We start from the raw sequence: 20957 nt of genomic DNA on the forward strand, positions 1-20957 counted from the left end.
CCTTTGGGGCCTATCTTGTCCCACAACAATAATCGTCACCTGTCTTGCCCGCGTTTCCTTTCTTTAACGCTGCGAGCCCGGTACTTCCTAGTCATGAACGGCATGCGCGTTATCAGTGTGACGCAGCATTCTCGACAGGAAAGTAGCCAGAGCCGAGTTTTCAAGAAAGGAAACGCCAGCAAGGCAGATGACGATTATTGTTGTGGGACAAATACACACCCCAAAGGGTGCAACCGTTTTAAGAGTGCAATTGCTTGCGCTTCCTTTCTTGAAAACGCCGCGCCCGTTACTTTCCTGTCGGCAATGCTATGCCATACCAGAGTCCTTCCATGTTTTTCTGGTCACGAAACTCCGCCGTCACGCTATGGGAGAGGTTCATATGCTGCCCAAAGGTGCCGCGACGCGGCGCCACTGTGCCACAGAGGGCATCGTTCGCGTACCGAAATGCGCGCGCAGTGCGAGGCGAGCTGACTTTTCGGGTACGTTCTGTGCATGTGCTGTGCTATTTTTCGAGTGTTGGGCTGTTTGGTTGAAGTGGTGGGGTGGGACAACGATGCCGAACACATGTTGCGTGCCTGGGTGCCGTTCCGGCTACAAGGGCACGACCGAAAAGGTGTCGTTGTTCTGTTTACCTAATAACAAGGAGCAGCGCGAGAAATGGAAGCGGGCCATACCGCGGCAGGAAAGTGGCGGTTTTAATTTCGAATCGAAGTATACACGTGTGTGCGCGAAACACTTTGACGCCTCGGACATCGTCACTGCGTACAATTTCAACATCAACGGCGACGACGTGTCCCTGGAGCGTGAGAAGCCGACGCTGAACACATTTGCTTTATGCTTTGTTGCAACCTCAATTTGTGTTATACCAGGATAGAGTAGTTCACAGCAATAGCGCCCTTACCCCGACCATCTATGAAAGGTATAGCATTAGAATTCCTTTAAATGCAAGTGTTAAAACAGAATAATATGCATTGTTTTATTTTCCATTGTCCTTTAGTCTTGGCTAATGATGGGCTACAATTCTTCAATTGCACGTACTTTTAAGTCTATAAGCTGCTATGAGTAAGAAGGTTGTTAGCACACTGTTAGCTACATTTGTATTGTGATTTGCTGAGCAAGTTTTGTCTGCATGTTTAAGTAACAGCTGAAGAAGTAGAAAGGTGGTATCTCTAACAAGCCATTTAAAAAAAATTGCTGTATTTGTGATGTGGCTACTTGTGTTCGTTTGAGAGTTCTTTAGCCGTGTGTTATGAAATGCTTATGCTTTACACTTTCTTGTTTATAGAAACAATCGACCATGCATTCTGTACTTATTGCCATTCGTTTGCTGGTGTTTGTTTCCTGCCTCCCAATGCATACCTCTCACGTTTGATCTTATTTCTTTATGCGTATTATATCAGTGTCATGCTTTTAACAAACTTCTTGCATTGTGAATGGTGGACCATTTGTGACCGGACGCCTCCGTGCTATCTGTATTTCGCTCCGCTTATTTTACATGATAAATAAATGATCGTGCTTGTATTTTGTTTTTGCACCAACACGTTTTATTTATTTTCTTAATCGAATTATAAAGTTTTTTTTTTCATTTTTCGACCATGATAAGAATATCAGGACCGGTGATTGCAACATTTTAACATATTATAAATAGTTGCGAATTAAGAACCAAAATACCTAGTCTCGTCGTTTCTGTGTCGAAACCACGAGCAGTGAAGTGCTGGGCTTACTGACGCTTCTAAACGACTGCTTGCTAAGGCAATTGCCTAATTACAGCTAGTTTCAACTGTGCAGGTCCTAACACTTCAGGTTCGCCTTAATCCGTTGTTAAAAGCCGCACCGAAGGCATTTAGCAGGATGCGTTGTTGGGCAAGTTGGTTCATTGTAATAGGAAACATTGGTTGCGCTTTCTAGACAATCACATGTAAGAAGACAGGACAGGTCTGTCTGTCTGTCCTGTCTTCTTGCATGTGATTGTCTAGGAAGACATTTAGTAGCGAAGTTCGTCTTGCATTAATTCTACCTAAATCTTATTCAGAAATGACATCGCTTTGCAAGAAATCTTAAGCGCATGGAGCAGCTCAGTTCCCTTTTCTTTGTCATTAAGTATTCTACGGTAGCAGCCCTTTGCAATAGCAATTTCATTCTTTTGATCTCGTTATAAGATACTGCCCACAGAGTCCTTCTATGCCACAGTTTAACAGAAATTGAACAGCTGTGCTCGGCGAACAATCTGGCGCTATGCGCAACGGAGAATTGGCGCTTACTCCTCTGGTGATAAGTGGGACCACTGGCGTTTTGTTGCGAATGCGCGGTGTTTAATTTAAGGCAAACATTAAAAAGCGGAGCCCACCGAAGCGTTGAGGCGAACGGCGATGACGAAGAAATCCGGACCGGGACCGCCCGGCCGTGTACAGCGGACGCACTTCGACGGGGGCGAAATGCAAAACACCCGTTTATTTAAATTTAGGTGCATTTTAAAGGATCCCAGGTGGTCAAAACTAATCCCGAGTCCCCCACTACGGCGTGCCTCATAATCGTATCGCGGTTCTGGCTCTTAAAATTCCAGATCTTTCTTCTTTTTGGTCTGAGACCGCTGCAAGCTCCATGTTATGAGCGGCTTTTTTTTTCGTCCCGTGCGCTCATATCATCGCAGAAGACACGCTCAGGCAGTAATTTAATTATATTTAATGTTAAAAATAGTTACGTGAAACTAAAGCGATCGTTGAGGAAGTTGAGAAAGCTAGAATACCGAGGCTGCCCCACACACAACCACAGCGGTAGCGGCGTTCGCATGCCCTCTCATGCACGGTTGCGCCTCTAGCGGTGGGCGCTGGCGCTATATGAAACTGAGGCGGCAGTTTCGTGACCAGAAAAAACATGGAAGGACTCTGGCCATACTGATAACGCGCATGCCGTTCGTTACTGGGAAGAACTGGGCTCGCAGCGTTAGAGAAAGGAAATGCGGACAAGACAGATCACGATTATTGTTGTGTGGCAAAAGGGTGTAATTTTGCTTAAGAGTAGAGTGTAAACACAATTGCAACCTTTGGGGTGTATATTTGCCACAACGATATTCGTCATCTGTCTTGCCCGCATTTCCTTTCTTTAACGCTGCGAGCCCGGTACTTCCAAGTCACGAACGGCATGCGCGTTCTCACCATGGCATAGCATTGCCGACAGGAAAGGAACGGGCGCGGCGTTTTCAAGAAAGGAAGCGCAAGCAAGGCAGATGATTATTATTGTGTGGCAAATGTACACCCCAAAGGGCGCAAGCCTTTTTTAGAGTGTAGCCGATGACTGAACTTGAAAAAAGTATTTTAAGCGCTTTTACCGAGCCAGCAGTGACCCAAATACGAAAGTATACTTAGGAAGCCGTGACAATACAGCCATCTTAAAGGGTTAACAGCGCACACGGATGGCGACCGAGAGAACTACAGGACACAGGAGATTTACCTCCGTTTTCTTTTTTCCTGATAAACCTAAATCTTATCGTGAAATCAAATAAAGTATATTTTTATAATAATTAATACTTTATCAACTGGTCTAATTCAGTTTCCATTTAATGTCCCTTTGACTACATGTTATTTGGGGCTTTGTCACGGCCTTGCTTTCCATGGCCTGCGATCCCTTGATTTCGCGAGATCGTGCTCGGTGTTTTATCCTTTGTTGGGCAAATAGACGTCACTTTAAAACGCTGTTCCTTCAACGTGCCAACGTGTCCTATGGGATCACCTGTGACGATAAATGCTCCCGTTCCTTGCAAATGTAACAGAGCTAGGCGGTGCTATAGTATATCCAGCAATGAAGTTTTCACTTGGGTTCTGTCACTGGGTGCGTAGCTTCCCAGTGACTGCAGAGTCGTCCACTCGCTATGCACGGCCGTCAAGTTCCGTCACCGTCAAGTTCCGTCACGCCGGCGTTTTGAGCCAATCAGAGAGGCCGCAGCAGCACCGTTTGCCAAATTAAACTGACGGTACGGCGAATTCGTAGAGCAAGGAAATAAGATTTCTTTCCTTCCTCCGGAATATCGCCCCCGATTATCCAGCGGACGCGTGCGTAACCGCTATCAGCGGACGCCTTTTTGCGGGCACGTAGAAGGGCACTGCTAGCTGACATTTCCGGCTCAACGCATGGCCGGCTGCACTTTCGTGATCGCTGGGCGCGCAAGGGCGCGCCCAGCATCGATCGTCGAGCGCGTGACCACCGTAGTCGCCCGCGCTGCGCCTCTCCGTGCACGCGACACTGACTGAGAGCAGATGGCGAGGCATCATTGCCGGCACAGCCGCGATACACATTCACGTGGCATTCGGGGCTTTATTGCTAATGTCTTCAGTGCGATGCGAATCATTGTGCTCTCTACCAGCAAGGGGCTTTATTGATCACTTGGCCTGCTTCTAACTTCACGTACCACGTGACGCATCGGGATGGTACCCGCCCGCTGCCGCGGTCATGAGTAGCCCTGCTGGGAGTGAAAGAATCGTTTGCATAATTATATAAAGCTAGCTTTCCCGCAATGCAGCTTCCCCAGCTAATGGCGACGCAGTCATTTTTGCGATACGCACATACGTGCAGAGTTTGCTTGTCTTATGACATGGAAAATGCAAGCGGGGTTCTCTGATGAAACATGCGCAAGACTCTAGCCCCAGCATGTGGAGCTAGCACTTTGTCTCAATCTGAACCCTGACCGGTGCCGCCATTAGTTGGGCAACATATATGAGCAATGCAGAAAAGCACACTTGCAAATTTGGAAAAGGGCCTAATCAAGTATGCAGATATGTGGGTTTGGATTCTACGGGCGGCAAGTTGCCTTTTCGTCCACTTTAATTTCTCTTAATTTCCCTTATAATTTCTATATCTTCATTTAAAAAACTGTAGTTGATTTCCTCTGTGCTTTCCTTAGCTGCATTAGCCGTTGGCCTCGTGTAGCTCTAATAGAAAAAAAGAAAGAAATTGAGTCCCTCAGCTTCCCTTATAGATAGTGTCCGGAACATAGCGGCCATGACATGATCCCGGCTCCACAATTACTTCCGACGTATGCAGCCTGCAGAAGCACAGCCTTCTGTTTCTGTTACTTGGAGATATCGTCATTAGAATGTGTATTTGTACACCACCTGTTTCACTGTTTTCTTTTGAGCGTTTCATATATGGGGTTCGACTATGGTGAACTAAATGTGGAGTTTGCTGATATCACACCACTTCTATGATAGTGATAGTCGGTTGAGCTTAGGCTTTCTGAAGCTACAGCGCTAGCTACAAGAAAGTTATGCGCCTTATGTATAGTGCACATGCTGAGTCTATTCATATAAATAAAATCTGTTCTGTCTTCCTCTACATACGACCAGATGCAGCTGAACAGAACGACGTGAATCAAGGTTGTCATCGTTGTCCGTGTTTGTGTCTTGTGTAGTTGTTTTCGCCTGTTGTCTCCATGCGCCTCTACACCTCGGAGCATGTAGTGACCTCCTGTGGTGAAGCCTATATCCTTGCATATTGTACGCCTATGCTCCAGCGTGTATGCATGGATAACTTGTTTACACTCCTTGCGCCTGATTTCCTAAAGTTGTGGGGTTTCTTCATATAACTTCGTTTAATTACTACTATGTGAGAAGGAGTAGCTGTCACCATTATTAAGGTGATCACATCTCTTTTATTTCCGTTTCATTAACTCAAAGCACACCTGCTAACTTCTACAATTGTTGTATTGTCACCAATAATTTAATTATCTTTTGTTTGCGTCTGGCTTGGATAAAAATTGGATTTCAGTAGAATGCAAATTCATAGCTGGGCGATTTCTCGGAGCTTGACTTTTCAGACCTGTCTATTATACTAACTTAACTGCACAGCAGTGACACTAATTCATAGAACCAACGTGCATAATGGCAGCCGTCATTACGGGTCACCATTATGGGAATATTTGTGAACAAACTTTGTAAAACATTGTTGTGTCCGTGGAGCAGATTATTCTAGCTTAAGCCATAGAGCAAGGTGCCTGAACAATAAAGTCGGCAAATCTTTAATATAAAATTGCTTTACAAATTAAACAATTTCTCGTATATCTTGCTAAATTTTAGTGCTAGCTGTAAAAAATAGCTGTTAGCATGAAACCCTGACTTCAAGAGTAGATGGCATTCATGTGTGTTTATGCTGTTGTTTGTGCATTACCAGAACAAGAAATAGGGTGCACCAGGCAGAAAAACGAATGAAAAGAAACTGGCAGGAAAGAGCGCAAGTGCTTTTCAAACATTGTTCTAACAAAGCACCTTCATATGCAGTGCAGGAGGTTGGAATGCGCATCTTGAAGCTTTGGCCGCTATTTTTTATGCCTTCAAGAAGCCAACATTCGGTTTCGTGTCATGCGATTGTCCTAGGCCGCTCCAATATTGTGGCCTAGGCCAGTCTATACCAATCGTGTTAGGTGAAAACAAACGTCGGCTTTTCTAACATGTACATGATAGTGGCCCTGGTTTCATAATATTTTTAGATATTGTTCCAAATCTATATGCCTTGCAAACCCAAATAGCAATTGTCAGTTAATTAATTGCACATTTTCGGTTTCTGGTGTAATAAAATAGCTTAGTTTGTGTAGCTTGAACGGGGCGAGCGCTAAAATAGGATAATACAACACAGAGCTCTGTGTCGTCTTGTCCTTTCTTTTTCTTTGGTCGTTCCGTCTGCACTATACAATGCAAAAGCGTTATATTAAGTGTGCATGAGAAAAAAAAAATCAAAACACAATAAAAAAATTGACACCCTAAGAAAAGGATTAACACCTTATACGAAAGATGTTCACATGTTTGCTAGAGTTGAAAACTGTCCTTGCAGCTATAGGAATGTTAGGTTTCAAGCTTAACAAATGCATTTTCTTCAATGCATGATGTGACCTTGTGCGAGGTTTCTCTGAAATGAAGCAGTGGGTTCTGTACAATCTATATATAGATTGCAATATTTGAAGAGCTGAGATGTGGATCCGTTATGGCGCAGTGGTTAGGGTTTCCACGTGAATTTCTTGGGTTCGAATCTGCCTTCATGCATTTCTTTCGTAACCTATTTAAGGATGGATTTTTTGTCTTTAAAAAAAAAATTAAATTTGTCGTTTTTACTTGCCAGAACCACGATTTGATTATGAGGCACGCTGTAATGAAGGACTCCGGATAAATTTTGACCACCTGGAGTTCTTTAAGATGCACCTAAATCTAAGCACACAGGTGTTTTTGCATTTTGCCCCTATTGAAATGCGGCCACTGTGATCGGGATTTGATCCCAAGCCCTTGTGCTTAGCAGCAGAACACCAAAGCCACTAAGCAACCATGGTGGGATTGTTTGTCTTTTGGTGCCGTTTGTGTAGTAATCGTAATAAACAACTTGCAAAAATTAAAACGTGTAGTTAGCTGAGGGTGACACTTTTCTTTCATTTTACTTCTATTTCAGCCAAGGGTGTTAATCAAATACAGACTTGTTCTAACATCCTTAGGGTGTTCGTATGGTGGCAAACTAATAAACACACTTGAGGGTGTTGAAATGTTTAGTGTGATAGCTCAAGAACATATTGTGCTAGTTGCTGCAGGATATGTTTTAAATATATTATATTAACATGATAGTGTTAAGGGCCTTGTGTGGCAGAAGTCTGGTGTTGGTGTCGGACATTGTTTCATGAAAAATCATTCTGAACCAGAACCTCACAGGCCCTCCATGTGGTGCAGAGGCGTTACTGAATTAATTGAGTTCCTCAAAAGTAAGATGCGTCAAAAAACTTGTAATGTACGGCATAAACACAACCTACAGACACGATATAATCGGATTGTAATTTTAATATACCAGAAAACATAATTCTGTGACGCGGAAACTCAAACACAAACTTCTTTTCCAGTGTTTCTGCCATTCATTTAGCGGTGTGGCCCACTCAGTTCCTTTCAACAACACCATCCAGATGGCGCTTGCCTCCACACATCCGAAATAAAGCTGTGGTCACCGGGAAGCATGACAAGCAGTCGGGGATCTTTGAATGCTTTTGCATTCCACTCTTAAAGGCGAAGCTTAAGCGTCCTCCAATTTTTTAAAAGAAAACCTGCTATGTGTTTTATGTTACATGTACTGATATCATGTGCTTCAAATTGCAATGTGCAAAAATTGCTGATCGTGCCTCTGTATGATTGTGACAGATTGTCTTTTGTGGTGTCTGCCTGGAGTGATTCCTTCTGCTCGATTATATGTATATAAGCCACTCCTGTCATCCACCATTTGCAGCCAGCTGATCTGTTGATAATGCGGGGGGAGTGCCGCTTTGACCGCTGACAGAACACGAATAGGAACGGCCATTGGCGTAAAATCTGTACATTATCCTGCTAATGCCACTGTCAGTGCTAATCCATCTTCACCATCGTTGTGTGTGCCAACATTACTAGAACTGGTTTCATTAGCGTTTCATGAGCGTACCGGTGGAATGCTCGTCACCCTACTCGAGCGTGGTGCCTTTTACACAGCAACCAAATTTATTTACTCTGGCTTCGGCTGGCCCAATGACGAAAGGCTAAATGAATGGAAAACAATATATTAATATACAAAAACAGTCCCAGCACCAAGGAAATCCCTTGACTCCGCATGTATAGTTTTACCACAGCCCTCATAACATGTGCGGACGCATCCTTATAGTGCTCATAAATTTAAATGCGAACAGCAACGAGCACCTGTAATGACATAGAACTGAGATGTGTAATCGCTCAGTAGCCTGCTTTTAAGCATGGAGCAGTCACAAGTGGACGTCTTGGAGTCTAAATCACTAATACCATCAAAGGTGTACTAACTACTTTTCAAACAAAGGGGTGGGAGGGCAAGCCTCTTTCTCTCTCTCTTTATATATATAGTCATATCATAAGAAACCATGTGGCTACAGAAATACCCAGAGCATCAATACAGCAATATAGAGATATCCAGAGCAGCAAGTGTGCGAGTTGTGAGAAGAATACATCATTCTAAAGAGAAAATTCACATAAGCCAGCATGCAATTAGATTTCCTACATGACAAAGAGATTACACAGCTCTGCAACTAGAATTTGTTTGGTTCTCGTGCAGTCTATCACACGTTTTTTTGCTCCACTGACACCTTCACTCGTTAAAGCGCAAGCCTTAAGTCGCTCATGGGATGAAAAATCCGTTGTCCGGCATTACTAAAAAATTGACTGTCCAGTGTTACAGCACCAGCATTTAATGGCACCAAAATTGATAATGCCACCCATGACCATTGGTGGGAGTCGAACCCACGACTTTGGTGTTAATTAAGGCACAGGTAAATAAGGCACTTCAACCCACGACCTTTAGGGAGTCGAACCTTTGACCTTTAATGGGACCAAAATTGATGGTGCCACCATTGATGGTCTAACCCACGACCATTGGTAGGAGTCAAACCCATTACTTTTGGTGTTAATTAAGACGATGTTAATTAAGATTGGGTTAATTAAGCACTCGCACCCAAGACTTTTGATGGGAGTCGAACCCATGGCCATTGGTGGTAGTCGAGCCCACAACCTTTGGTGTTAATTAAAGCAACTTTAATTAAGACAGTTAGTTAAGGTGAGTTAGGGCACTTGAACCCACAACGTGTTAATTAAGGAAACATTAGTTAAGGCACTCGAACCCACAACCTTTAGTGGAAGTCAAACCTTCTATCTTTAGTGGGACCAAAATTCAATGGCACCAAAATTAATGGTGCTGCCATTGATGGTCAAACCAACAATGACTTGTGGGTGTCATACCCACAACCTTTGGTGTTAACTAAGGTGCAGTTAATTAAGATAGAGTTAATTTTGTCACTCGTATCTACGACCTCTGGTGGGAGAAAGCAATAGGAACTGACAACAGATTCGAATGAGAATGTCAACTAATTTAATTAATGTATCATTAGCATGTTGGCTTTTACCTTAATCCTCTTTAGCATATGCTAAAGGGACTCAACTTTTTTTTGATATTCACAGGAGCTGTGTGCACCTTGTTGCTTTTATATTGGTTTGCTTATCAGAAATGTGTCAACTTAACTGCACTTTTCTATTGTTGTTTACTGGCTGTTCCTTTGCTTTTTCATTTTTTTGCCTGATGGTTGTAACATTATTCGTGCCTATTTTCAATTTGTATACCATTTCTTTTTTGCTGTAAATATACCACCACTTGATAGTCAGCAACTGTGTTGTCTGTTGCCCTTTAGCTACTAGCACTGTTTCTCAGAATGGCGTTAATTTTGTAAATTGCATTTAGCGTCCTCATATACTATAAGAAACAGTTGACAGGATTAGCTCAAAGGGTATATTCTTTGTTAAAGGTCTTATCATGGCTGGACTCGCAAAAGCACACAATTGAAATGGCAGACAGTGTTGCTGCCACGTATAGACACAGTTGCCAAGGCAGGATGTGCACACATATCTATTCCACTTGGCCCAAGTTTACTATATCTGTCAGGCTGTCTCCATCTGTGATACTCCTTTAACACATTGTGTTGTTATCAGCAGGTAGATATAAAGGGACACTTATCCATAAGTACGATGTTGCATGCACAGAGGCAGTCACACCAGTAATGACATCTTTGCTGTACTCAACAAGCAAAAGTGGGTATACATTGACTTCAGTCATGCGGGGAGTGACATTCCATATCCCAGCATAACTGAAAGATAACTTCAAAGATTGTCATGCAAACACCCAATCCGTGCCCTTCAGTGGATGATTTCTACTAGCCACCCTGCGATTGCTAATTGTGATGCTAACACGAGAGCAACAGCTCTGTTGCCAACCGCTTTTCAACCTGTCTTTTTAAACAAAGTGTGTATTTCTACGAGCTATGGTGTTCAGCTTATCCACTGGTGTAAATGTTCCAGCAGTAATCTAACCTTCATAATGCAATCTTTTGTTTCTTTCATCGTAAAAAGCTGTGTGATGCAATTGTAGTGTAATACATTGTCTCAAGGTGTGTGTTGCGCATGTGCGTATACACATAGAGCTGCTGTGGTTTGGTTTTTTGGTTCATACTATCAGTGCGATTAAATTTATTCTGAATTGTGAACTTCATTATATATATGCATGTCATTTTATATTTATTTAATGACCTATTGTATGGTTGCTAAGGGGAGACCACCAGCTGGTGCTGCGTAAATGGAAATTTAGTCAAATAAATAATCAGGATCAGTTTAAACATGTCAGTAATGAAGTAAGAGTTACAAATTCCTAACTCAAATATTTACTATCAAATGAATTAGCTGCCTAGTATCCACCTCTGTATTAATGAAAACTTTAGCACTTTAGACGCAGAAGAAGTTTGCATTCCATGCAACATGGCTCGTGTCACTTCCTTGTATGTGCACATGCAACTACTGCCATAAAATTGGCACTGAGGATTTACACCACAAATCCGTTATCTAGTCAATGCACAACATCTGATGGTCTGCACTTATTGCATTTAGCCTGCAATGTATGTGTTAACTAAAAAAAAAAAAGACTGCTTATAGTAAAGCAGCCATATCCTACACAGTGCTTAACTGGCAAAGCAACTGGTTTGGACATAGTAGCGCTGGAAAATCAGAGCTGAAATATCGATAGCCAGTTGTTAATTGGCGTGTCTGCTTCAAGGACCACTAGTTCAGTCAAGTTGTTGGCACAGCTAATGGCTTGCTACAGCAGAACTGTGCTTTGCATTATATCAGGCAGACAGGTCTATGGTAGAGCAAAATGAAATTGTCAATTAATTTAAGCAAGGAGACCGTTTTTGTGTATTTTTTCTGTGATGCAGAAAGAAAGAATGTATTGAATTGAATATAAAAAAAAATAATTCATGATTCTGCTCTTAGGATTTCTAGCACTTTTTACGAGAACATACTACTGTGCTAGTACATGCATTAACTTTTTGCATTTATGCAGTTTGCTGCCCTCCTCTTTGATATTTCTTTTCATTGCATGGTGGCGATCAAGATATTGCATTGCTTCATGAGTTGACACCTTCTATGCAGGCTTACGAACGCCGATTCCCAACATGCCCAATGATTCCCGTGTTCTTGGGCAGTGACACGGTTTCGGAGTACAAGAGCGAAGATGGCGCAGAGCACGTTATTGAACGCCGGTGCCGCCTCAACGTTGATGCGCCATATCTATTGAAGAAGGTTTGCAAATGACTTATACTGTGCAACATCCTTTCTGACAAAATTGGGCTCAATTCTAATCTTTATTAAGCACGAAGCGTTTGTTGGCAGCCAGGTTCCAGCCAAGCTCTTGTAGGCTCGGCCTATCAATAGTACAAGCAGTCTCATCTATAGTGCTGGTCAAGCCCGCTCTTGATTTCTAGATACTGCTGTACACACTGTGTCACAAACATACCAGTGTGCACTCGGCGAGGGTGCACCTGCTTGTAAAGCATAAGCCAGAGAAAGGGCTGAGAACCTGGAAAGTTGGTGTGAAGAAAGGATGAGGCTGCACCGCTTTCATCCTGTATTTGACACTGCAGCATGTACTACACTGCAGTACGCTACCCTGCTTGGCATTGTGCAGGAAATCCAGCGCATGCTGGGTTGTGTAAGCAATTCAGACTGCATGGCACTACGTGCTTCTTGATTAGTGGTTCTTATTTTTTTTGCAGAACGAGTCAGTCTAGCTGTTGAGAGGAGGCAAGCTGCAAATTCAGAGGCGAGGTGCTTGTCAGGAGCTTATGGAGCATTCCTTTCACTCAGTTGCTCTTCCAGTGTGCAGTACCTTCCACCGTTACAGGGAACACGTGTGTAAAGTGTACACAAATTTTTCCCTCTGGAAAGTGTGCAAACAGTCTTTTTCGCAGTAGATGATTTGTGGTTTGTTGTTCTGGCACCTTTCTTCGTACCTATGCAGGTGTCACAAAATGCCAAGTTGTTATTTTTAATGTGAAAGCATTATATGCCCCATTACGCGGAAATCCGTAGGGGCTGGCAGCATGTCTGATTGATGGTACCAAAAATGGCCGATGGCGCAAAGAATAAAAACACATCAGAAATGCTCGAATTGACGTTACATTTCTCAGGGAGGTTCCTGTAAACAAAGTAAATTCAATGGCTTTGAAAAGAAAATTTCATACATTTCATTCTGGGTGGGAATTGAACCCGGGCCTCCAGGGTGCCGGACGAGCATGCTTCCCTGACACCACGGAGGCTCCACGGTTATGGCTGACTAAAGGTGTGCCTAATGCGTGCATCATTTGGCATGTGACAGCTCAGCTGAAGGGGAGGAGGTACTGCCACATCTTGAGTGTATAAAATGAGCTCCCTGCCTCCTGCTCATCACTTTCTCTTCAGATTTTATTGTTGCTGTCTCTACTGCGATGGACTCTCGACGCCACGTCATGAGTGTATAAAGTGAGCTGGTTTGTGGCCAATATATATGCGAACACACACCAAATCAGCAGAAAGAACTTTAAGGCATGTCGAAAACATAAACTGAAAACATTTCTTTTGCATTCCCACATGTAAGCAGTCGTGTCTCTGCCGATGTTTTAATTAATTTATTTATTTTAATTTTTTTTATGGTGGTTGGTGACCTGTTCTGCTAATGACACCTGTGCAGCACATCGACATAGCTTCAGCCAGCACTTACACCTAGGGCACCAGCAAAGTGAAAGCCACACATTAGAGTATTTCCTTTAACAGTCTGCACTGTACCATGATTCATATTCTCAGTGATACAGAAAAGAAAAATAGACTGCGCATTTTCTGTAAAGGCTTAGCCATCTGCAGCAAATGATGCAGTTTTGTCTGTCACTAGACTGCCGTGCACTGAACTATCCTCAATTGGTGTGTGCCACGACGTACACTCTTATGGTCTGGATTGTCGCCATCAGTGACTGGTGTGGAAATTGCAGCCACATCGAAGGGACCCATAGCATGAACAAATTCCACATACAGGTGTCAAGGAGCAGGATCTACTGTCATGGCAGAAGTACTGGAGACCTCAGTTTTGAATGCCTAATTGATGCTGCATAACACAGATGAAAAGCCATCTAAGCAGTACAATAAACATGTCATGCTTGCCTCAACTTTTTCGTACAGGCGGGGCAGTTTCTTTTATTAGTTGTTTATTTATTTATTTACACATTTATTTATTTACATTTTGCAGTGGCATGTGGTTTGTAACAGTGTCCTTTGATAACTTTATAGAAATGGTAGCTGGTTAGACTACATAATGGTAGTCAATCATGCATTGCTTAATATACTGGCCTTTGTAGTCGGGTTACCTTCAAATCTAGCAGCATATTGAAAAATTGTTGAGACAAAGTATACACTGTAAAGCACTGCTTAGAAGTTACAATACCAAAAGTATTCATTGCTAAGTGAGCATCTGCAGTAGATAATAAGTGTGGCTTTTCTTGCTTGGAAATTAGTGCTTGGTGTCTGGGGGAACGACTTTAGATCTGGATTTTTCTTTCTTTTGTTTTTCTCTCACAGATCATAGGAGTGGATTTTGTGTACTTCATACAAAAAAACTCTTTAGATCGGCGGCAGCGAACACTTAAAATTGAAGCCTACAATGAGAGCTTTTCAACACGAGTTGGCATCAAAGAAAACTGCACTTACTCGGTAAGTGTTGCTCTTGAGTGCTCTTTCTTTTTGTTTATTTGTTTATTTGTTTATTTCTTGTTCATATGAGATTGTGTTTCAGGTAAACAACTGCTTTTTCTGCTCTGCACTTGCATTGCATGCTATTTTCTGGATGTCAGCAGAGTTTGTTCATTCAGCTGGAACACAAGTACTGGAAAGGATGCATGTGCTAATTGGGTCTTGAATAGACTAGATGCATAGCAAAGGTGTCTGTACCATAACCTGTAATACATTATGTGCATCCTAATTCGTTATGCCAGATGCACAATGGCTCATTTTATGGTCACTTAAAAAAATTTGTTTTGTGAAAGAAACAAAAAAAGTATGCCAAATTTAGTGGCATAAGCATACCTTTCCTGTTTCCTTTTCACTGATTTCTCTGTAGTTTCACCAGAATAATTGATTGATTTCAATAGATGAAGTGCCAATAGTGACGGCACACTAGGAAGGAACAAAGACAGGACAAGGCGCTTCATCTATTGAAAGCTATGCACAACTAGCCCCACAACATGTTTTACTGCAATTGATTGATGCTTTTTAAAACGGTTTTCCACAGACTTTTTGTTACAGCATAGGTCACTCATATGGGGGTAAAAAATTTTACTGCCCTTCTGACTGGAGTATTTAGGGAGTACAAAAGAGCCATAATTTAATCTGTGAGCAAAGGAAATTTTTGACGTAGATCTATGGAGAGCTACATACGTTGCTCTTGAGCAAGCAAGGCATTATGCCTGCTTCATGGACAAGAACATTGCATAATTGTTATCGATATAGCAGTAAAAAATCATGCTCACAGTCTACCTTTTTGCAGAAAAAGAAATACATGGGACTCTCTTGCGGCTTTCATGCGCTATGCCACGAGTCAAATTTAGACATGCTTGCAAGTCACTACACTGCTTTTGGAGTCTGAGAATACATCAAATGCTGTAATGGTGTTGTAACAGACCATAGATAACCATGCTGTATGGAGTATACGAGAAATTTGAAAATTTTCCTCAACACACCCAGCAGCTCATGACACATACCAAACATGAACTTTACTAGTATATATAGCCATACTCCAAGTGGCATTGACTGGCCTGGTGAATAGCAGTGTATTTTACAGAATTTAAGGCCAACTCTGTCACAAGTATGAGATCTGTCTTGCCTCCATTTATGTGATGGGTGATGGTATACACAAATGTTAATTGAGGATAGTAAATAAATGAACAAAACTTATTTAGCTTGCTTTACTGCATAGTTCAACAAAAGCTCCCTGGGAAGCGTCACGATGCTCTCTGGCCTGTGTGAGCATGCCTGAGCCCCCCTGAGAAGCACCACAGAAGTGGCAGATGTGCACAGTTGCTCCTTGAACTCGTGCACTACAATCCACAGAGGAAGTGCTGCCTCACTACTTGATCAAAAGGTCTATTCTGTTAAAATCAAGAAAAACTATGTTTGGTTACAGGCACATGCAGTCCACTGTGGCCACTGGTCGCAGAAACGTGTCACACCGTTTGTTCAGCGGTAAATAGGTTCAGTTCTGCGATGCTATTTCCGTAATCTAAAAGTCGTGTTTTGCGACATAATGGTATGACACCTAATGTTACATTGAATTATATGGCACACACCTATGCATTTCTTTTTTCATATATGTGATGCACTACTTGGTCGTTACGTGAGTAGTGAGAAAATTTACATTTAGCCTGCTATCTATGAAAGGAAGTGTAGTTAGCTCCAATCTAAATAATGTTTTCTTAATTAAATCACTGTGTTTACTTTAATTTGATTAAGACATTATAGTTTTGTTTCAGGTTTAATTATTGTCTATGCTTTTCGTTTGTTAATTTAGGGTCCCCTTTGCTTTACTTGCTTTCAGCACATTTACAGTATCCTGTGACTGGGAGTGTTTCCTTATGACAACACCATTGAACAAATGAACAAATTTTAGTTTACAGGAAAGTAAAACACATCAATCAAGAGACTTGTGAAAATAGAAAATGCCAACAAAACAGGTACTTTAGACTAGATGTCAATTAACTGAAAATACAGAATATTGGTGATTTAACTATTGCAAGCATGAGGAGTAGTTACAGTTCTCTCTGAGCAGACCAGTTGTGTGGTAAGATTACAGGTGTAATTTCTGTCACTGCCCTTCTTGATTTGAACTGCAGGGAGTAACAAATAAATGAATGAATGAATGGAGTGCTGCAATTTCTTTAAATAAAGCAGATTCATTTAAACAAGCTTGGTTTGAGATAGGTGGTCACACATATTGTGGGGCATGCAAGATCAAAACAGTCTACAAACTCTGAGTTGATAGTTGGCACTGATGTTGTGTTCGTTCTTATCCCGTTAAAATTCTGTGAAATAAGAGCACATTCAGACTTCTTAAGAATAGTATTAGTAATGAACCTGGGACTTGTCAGAATGCACTCGTAAAAGCATGGAACAGTATGGTAAATTCCTAACCACCTAAGGGTTAATTTCTTATGTGGTAGGCTTTAAGAGCATATTTAGAACACAGACCTATATCTTCAAATAGTGTGGAAAACTGGATTGCTCATGACGAGCTAAGTGTCTGGCTTTCAAGGATGGCTTTCAAAGCCATCGCATTTTCTATTGTGCAGCATATTCTGGACTGGCATTGCGTAGTGTACAGTGGCTCCCACACTGTCATGCCAACATAATACACACCAGTGCTGCACTGTGCTAGTGTCCTGTACTTCCACGAGGCCTCTCTGCTTTGACATGCAGCAACTCTTGTTGTTCACCAGGTGCACCCAGAAAACCCAGACTGGACCTGCTTTGAGCAGAGTGCCTCTCTCGATGTCAAGTCCTTCTTTGGGTTCGAGAGTGCGGTTGAGAAGCTGGCCATGAAGCAGTACTCCCAGAACATCTCCAAGGTATCTGTGTTCCAACGTACTATTGCTGGTGTGTCGGGATGTGCACTCTGGTAGCAGCTGCGTAGTTTGCACAGCGGCATGCGCTGTATCTTGAAAGCGATCTGCAGATGCGACGTCTTCGGAGTCGGTCCACTCACGGTCGGCCTGCCGCCGCTTGCGTTGCTGCTCTGTCCTTCTCGCACTGTGCTACGCAACTCGATCATAAGAACCCGGTACCTCTATAGCGCACACACAACCTGTAGCAACTGCCAGACGAGGCCAACCCAGCATATTTCGTCTGGCCATGTCATCCAAACCGATTTTGACGATAGTTCTTTCAAAAATAAAAAGCCGTATATAAGTCACACCGGTGTGTAAGACAGACGAAAATTTCTGGAAAAAAACTCTACTTAGACACCGAAAAATATGGTATGCACATACGTGGCAGGGTACTTAATGAGAGCAAGCAATAATTAGTAGTTTAGTTTCACATTTCGCCCCATAGTTATTTTACCTGTCAATGGCTCAGCTCCTGTGTATCTTTGCTGTGTCGAGCATGTCACATCGCCAAAATAGTCCTCTGCTCGACAACACCACATTTGTTGTTTTCTTTGTTTTTTGCAGGGAAAAGAGGTCATTGAGTACTACATCAATGAGCTTCTGAAGGAGAACGTCACATACATTCCCCCGTTTGAAGACAAACCTGGCACTGAAGGCAGTGGTGATGCCAAAGCTCCTGCCCTGCGTGACAGTATGCGGAAAAAGTCACTTGGCGAGAAGGTTACTTCACCGTCTGGCACCTCCGAGTCCCTTGCCACACAAGGTCAGACTGGCAGCCCTGCATTTACCTTGCATCTCATATGGCACCTTGCATTAGTGAATGTAGGTACTCAAAAGGCACAGAGGAAATGCTTTGCCGATACAGCAACTGCACTGTGCACAATTTCTTGAAAGATGTTTTGACAAAAACTGCAGAGGGAGCGTGAGTGATGGTAAAAGTGAAACAAGATGAGGGAAATGTGTATCTGGGAAAGAGATGTCTGCAAATAGTGATGAGAAATGAAACTCTTGGTCAAGATATGGCAAATAGTAGGATGGCAGATGATAATGTAATTTTTGATAAGTTATATTGCCATCCACACCTGTATAACCAACTAATTATTCCATCCCAGTAAGTTTCAAACTGACTGGACAACATTTACAAATTTGGCATTAAGTCATGCAGAACTTGTACCTTCTTGAACAGATGCATGCAGTGCACATCAAAAGAGTAGAATTGTCTTCCCCCTCAAACGACTGAAATTGATGACTATAAGTTGTTTATGAGGGCTATAACTGAAATGTCTTAAGTCCTCATGTGCCTAATATATTAATTACTGTACCACGTTTTCCATTTCTTTTGATCTCATATTGTGTACTGCATTATTACTGTTTTCTTGTTTACTGTATTACTGTAGCAGCTGGTGCCGTAAAAACAGGAACGACATTGTTTTGTACTTAATCCTTGTATCTGTGACCATTCTCCTCTGTAATGTCTTTTTGACCCTGCGAACATACAAACAATCAAACAAATGAATAAATAAAGTAGAAATTGCAGAGAGGCAAGTAGTTGCTGCTTGAGTGTGCTGTAGTGTTCCAAGTGTATTCATGGATGAGACTGTTTCTTTAAGCATATATATATATATATATATATATATATATATATATATATATATATATATATATATATATTAAACAGGAAGAACATGGTTGGCATTGTGCAAAATGATGGAAAGTTGGGCGACTTGGTAAGCCTGTAATTCTAGATTATAAAGTTAGTGTCACATGAAACAACTGACAGAGCATAGAGGAAAGAAATAATGTAAACAAACCATTCTGCAAAAATCATTTCCAAGGATGCAATGTGTTTTGCATGCAAGGCTCCCATTAGCTGGGTGATTCATTTTCATTTCCTGTTATTTATGTAAAATAGCTGGAGTATTTGCCACATTGTTTTGTCACTGTACCTAGCAAGGATGGTGTTGTGACTGAACCAGCATTTTTATTTCCACCTTTCATTTTCAACTGGGCTTTTTTATTCAAAACTGCTTGTATGTCTCATCAGAGTAGCCTTTATAAGTTCTGTATCTGGTTCGGCATCATTAGGTTGGGTTTAATTAGGATGTCTTCATGTGCAGCGCTATAGCATTCAGTAGCAATGAAAAGCAGTTTTTTGTGACATTATATAGAAACAATCAGCATTGAAAGCCCTTTTGGAATGCTGATCTGCCTTGGCTAAGCAGGCTTTTATTGCATCACCAGGTGATTGTTAAGTTTTTTTTTTATTCACACGATCTGTTAAATCTGGCGGTAAAAGCTGTAGAGGCTGCTCACCTTGCTAAACTGAGGTAGCGCAGAGTGCACTGCTGCAATCTTGAACAATCACTTTAAGGGTTTGTCTGCTTTCACAACATTTTGAGCGACTCACTCCTTTACCCCTCAGCGTCTTTAAGCCAGAGGGCTCATGACACTGTCAAGACAGCATCCTTGGCACTGTGTGAGGAATTGTGTTCGCCACAGACACTGACATGTCCGATGCTGAGTTACATGAAGTCTTGTGGAAGTGACTGCATCACCAAAAGCGATCTTTTGAGATTAGTGGCCTGGTTTTCTTGTTTTTTCACTGTCATTAGCATTCTATAAAAGATAACTGAAAGAAGCTGCTTAACGTTTACAAGCGCCTCAATTGAATGGATCTTCAATTGTGAAACAGCGTTAGGCGAATGTATCAAATAATGCAAATAAGCGTTGTTTTACCATACAAACTGCGCACAAACTTCATAATTGACTTTGTTTAGAGATAGGAGAGATCAGATTTCGTATTCCATTTGGCTCTTAAAGGTAGTTCCTTCTTGATTCACTATTTAACACAGCTACTTAAGAGTGAATTATGGTTGTTGTCCTCTGTATGGACAAGAGGAGAACAGACATTAACTGGGACAAGCACATCCTTTATTTGTATGGTTTGCAAGTCGTAATTCTAACTTGCGTAATTGCTCAAATTCTAGTTCCTTCAAACAAGTGTCAAACGCTTGGTTGACCTGTTATATTTTCAATATGCTTTGAAGCTACTGAATTTGAATGCCACTTTCAGTTAATCCGAACCCTTTGGCTCCACATTGTGAGCCAGGGCAGCTGAACATTTCAAATTACATTACTTTTGAGGCATTGCACTCTTGATATTCAGACTCCAGTCTACATTGGGGGCAGGTGCTCCACGATATCTGTTAGTATAAATGCTTTGGTCATGCACGACTGGGTGCATATACATTGTTGTTGTTTTTTGGACCATTTCTTTATTGATATCTCATAATTCAAAGAAAATTGTGATTTCAAGGTGTCTATGTTCATGATAATACAGTTCTCATTATTATTATAAATATGTTGATGTATGTTCTGATAAGTAGATTTTATCTATTTCCACAATTATTTGTGTATGTATTATGTTTCCCCTTGTGTGAAACTT

At 41.8% G+C, this 20957-nt stretch overlaps 1 protein-coding gene across 1 annotated transcript in view; it reads left to right on the forward strand.

Annotated features, from left to right (window-relative positions):
- retm (real-time) overlaps positions 1–20957 on the forward strand; it is a 61112-nt gene that overhangs the window by 12283 nt on the left and 27872 nt on the right. The window contains exons 2-5 of the mRNA XM_075701067.1: positions 11982–12131; positions 14436–14567; positions 17345–17473; positions 18077–18275. Coding sequence (XP_075557182.1) covers positions 11982–12131; positions 14436–14567; positions 17345–17473; positions 18077–18275 — 610 coding nt within the window. The remainder of the gene's footprint in view (positions 1–11981; positions 12132–14435; positions 14568–17344; positions 17474–18076; positions 18276–20957) is intronic.

This window comes from Dermacentor variabilis, chromosome 8 (assembly GCF_050947875.1).
Source record: "Dermacentor variabilis isolate Ectoservices chromosome 8, ASM5094787v1, whole genome shotgun sequence".
Lineage (NCBI taxonomy): Eukaryota > Metazoa > Arthropoda > Arachnida > Ixodida > Ixodidae > Dermacentor > Dermacentor variabilis.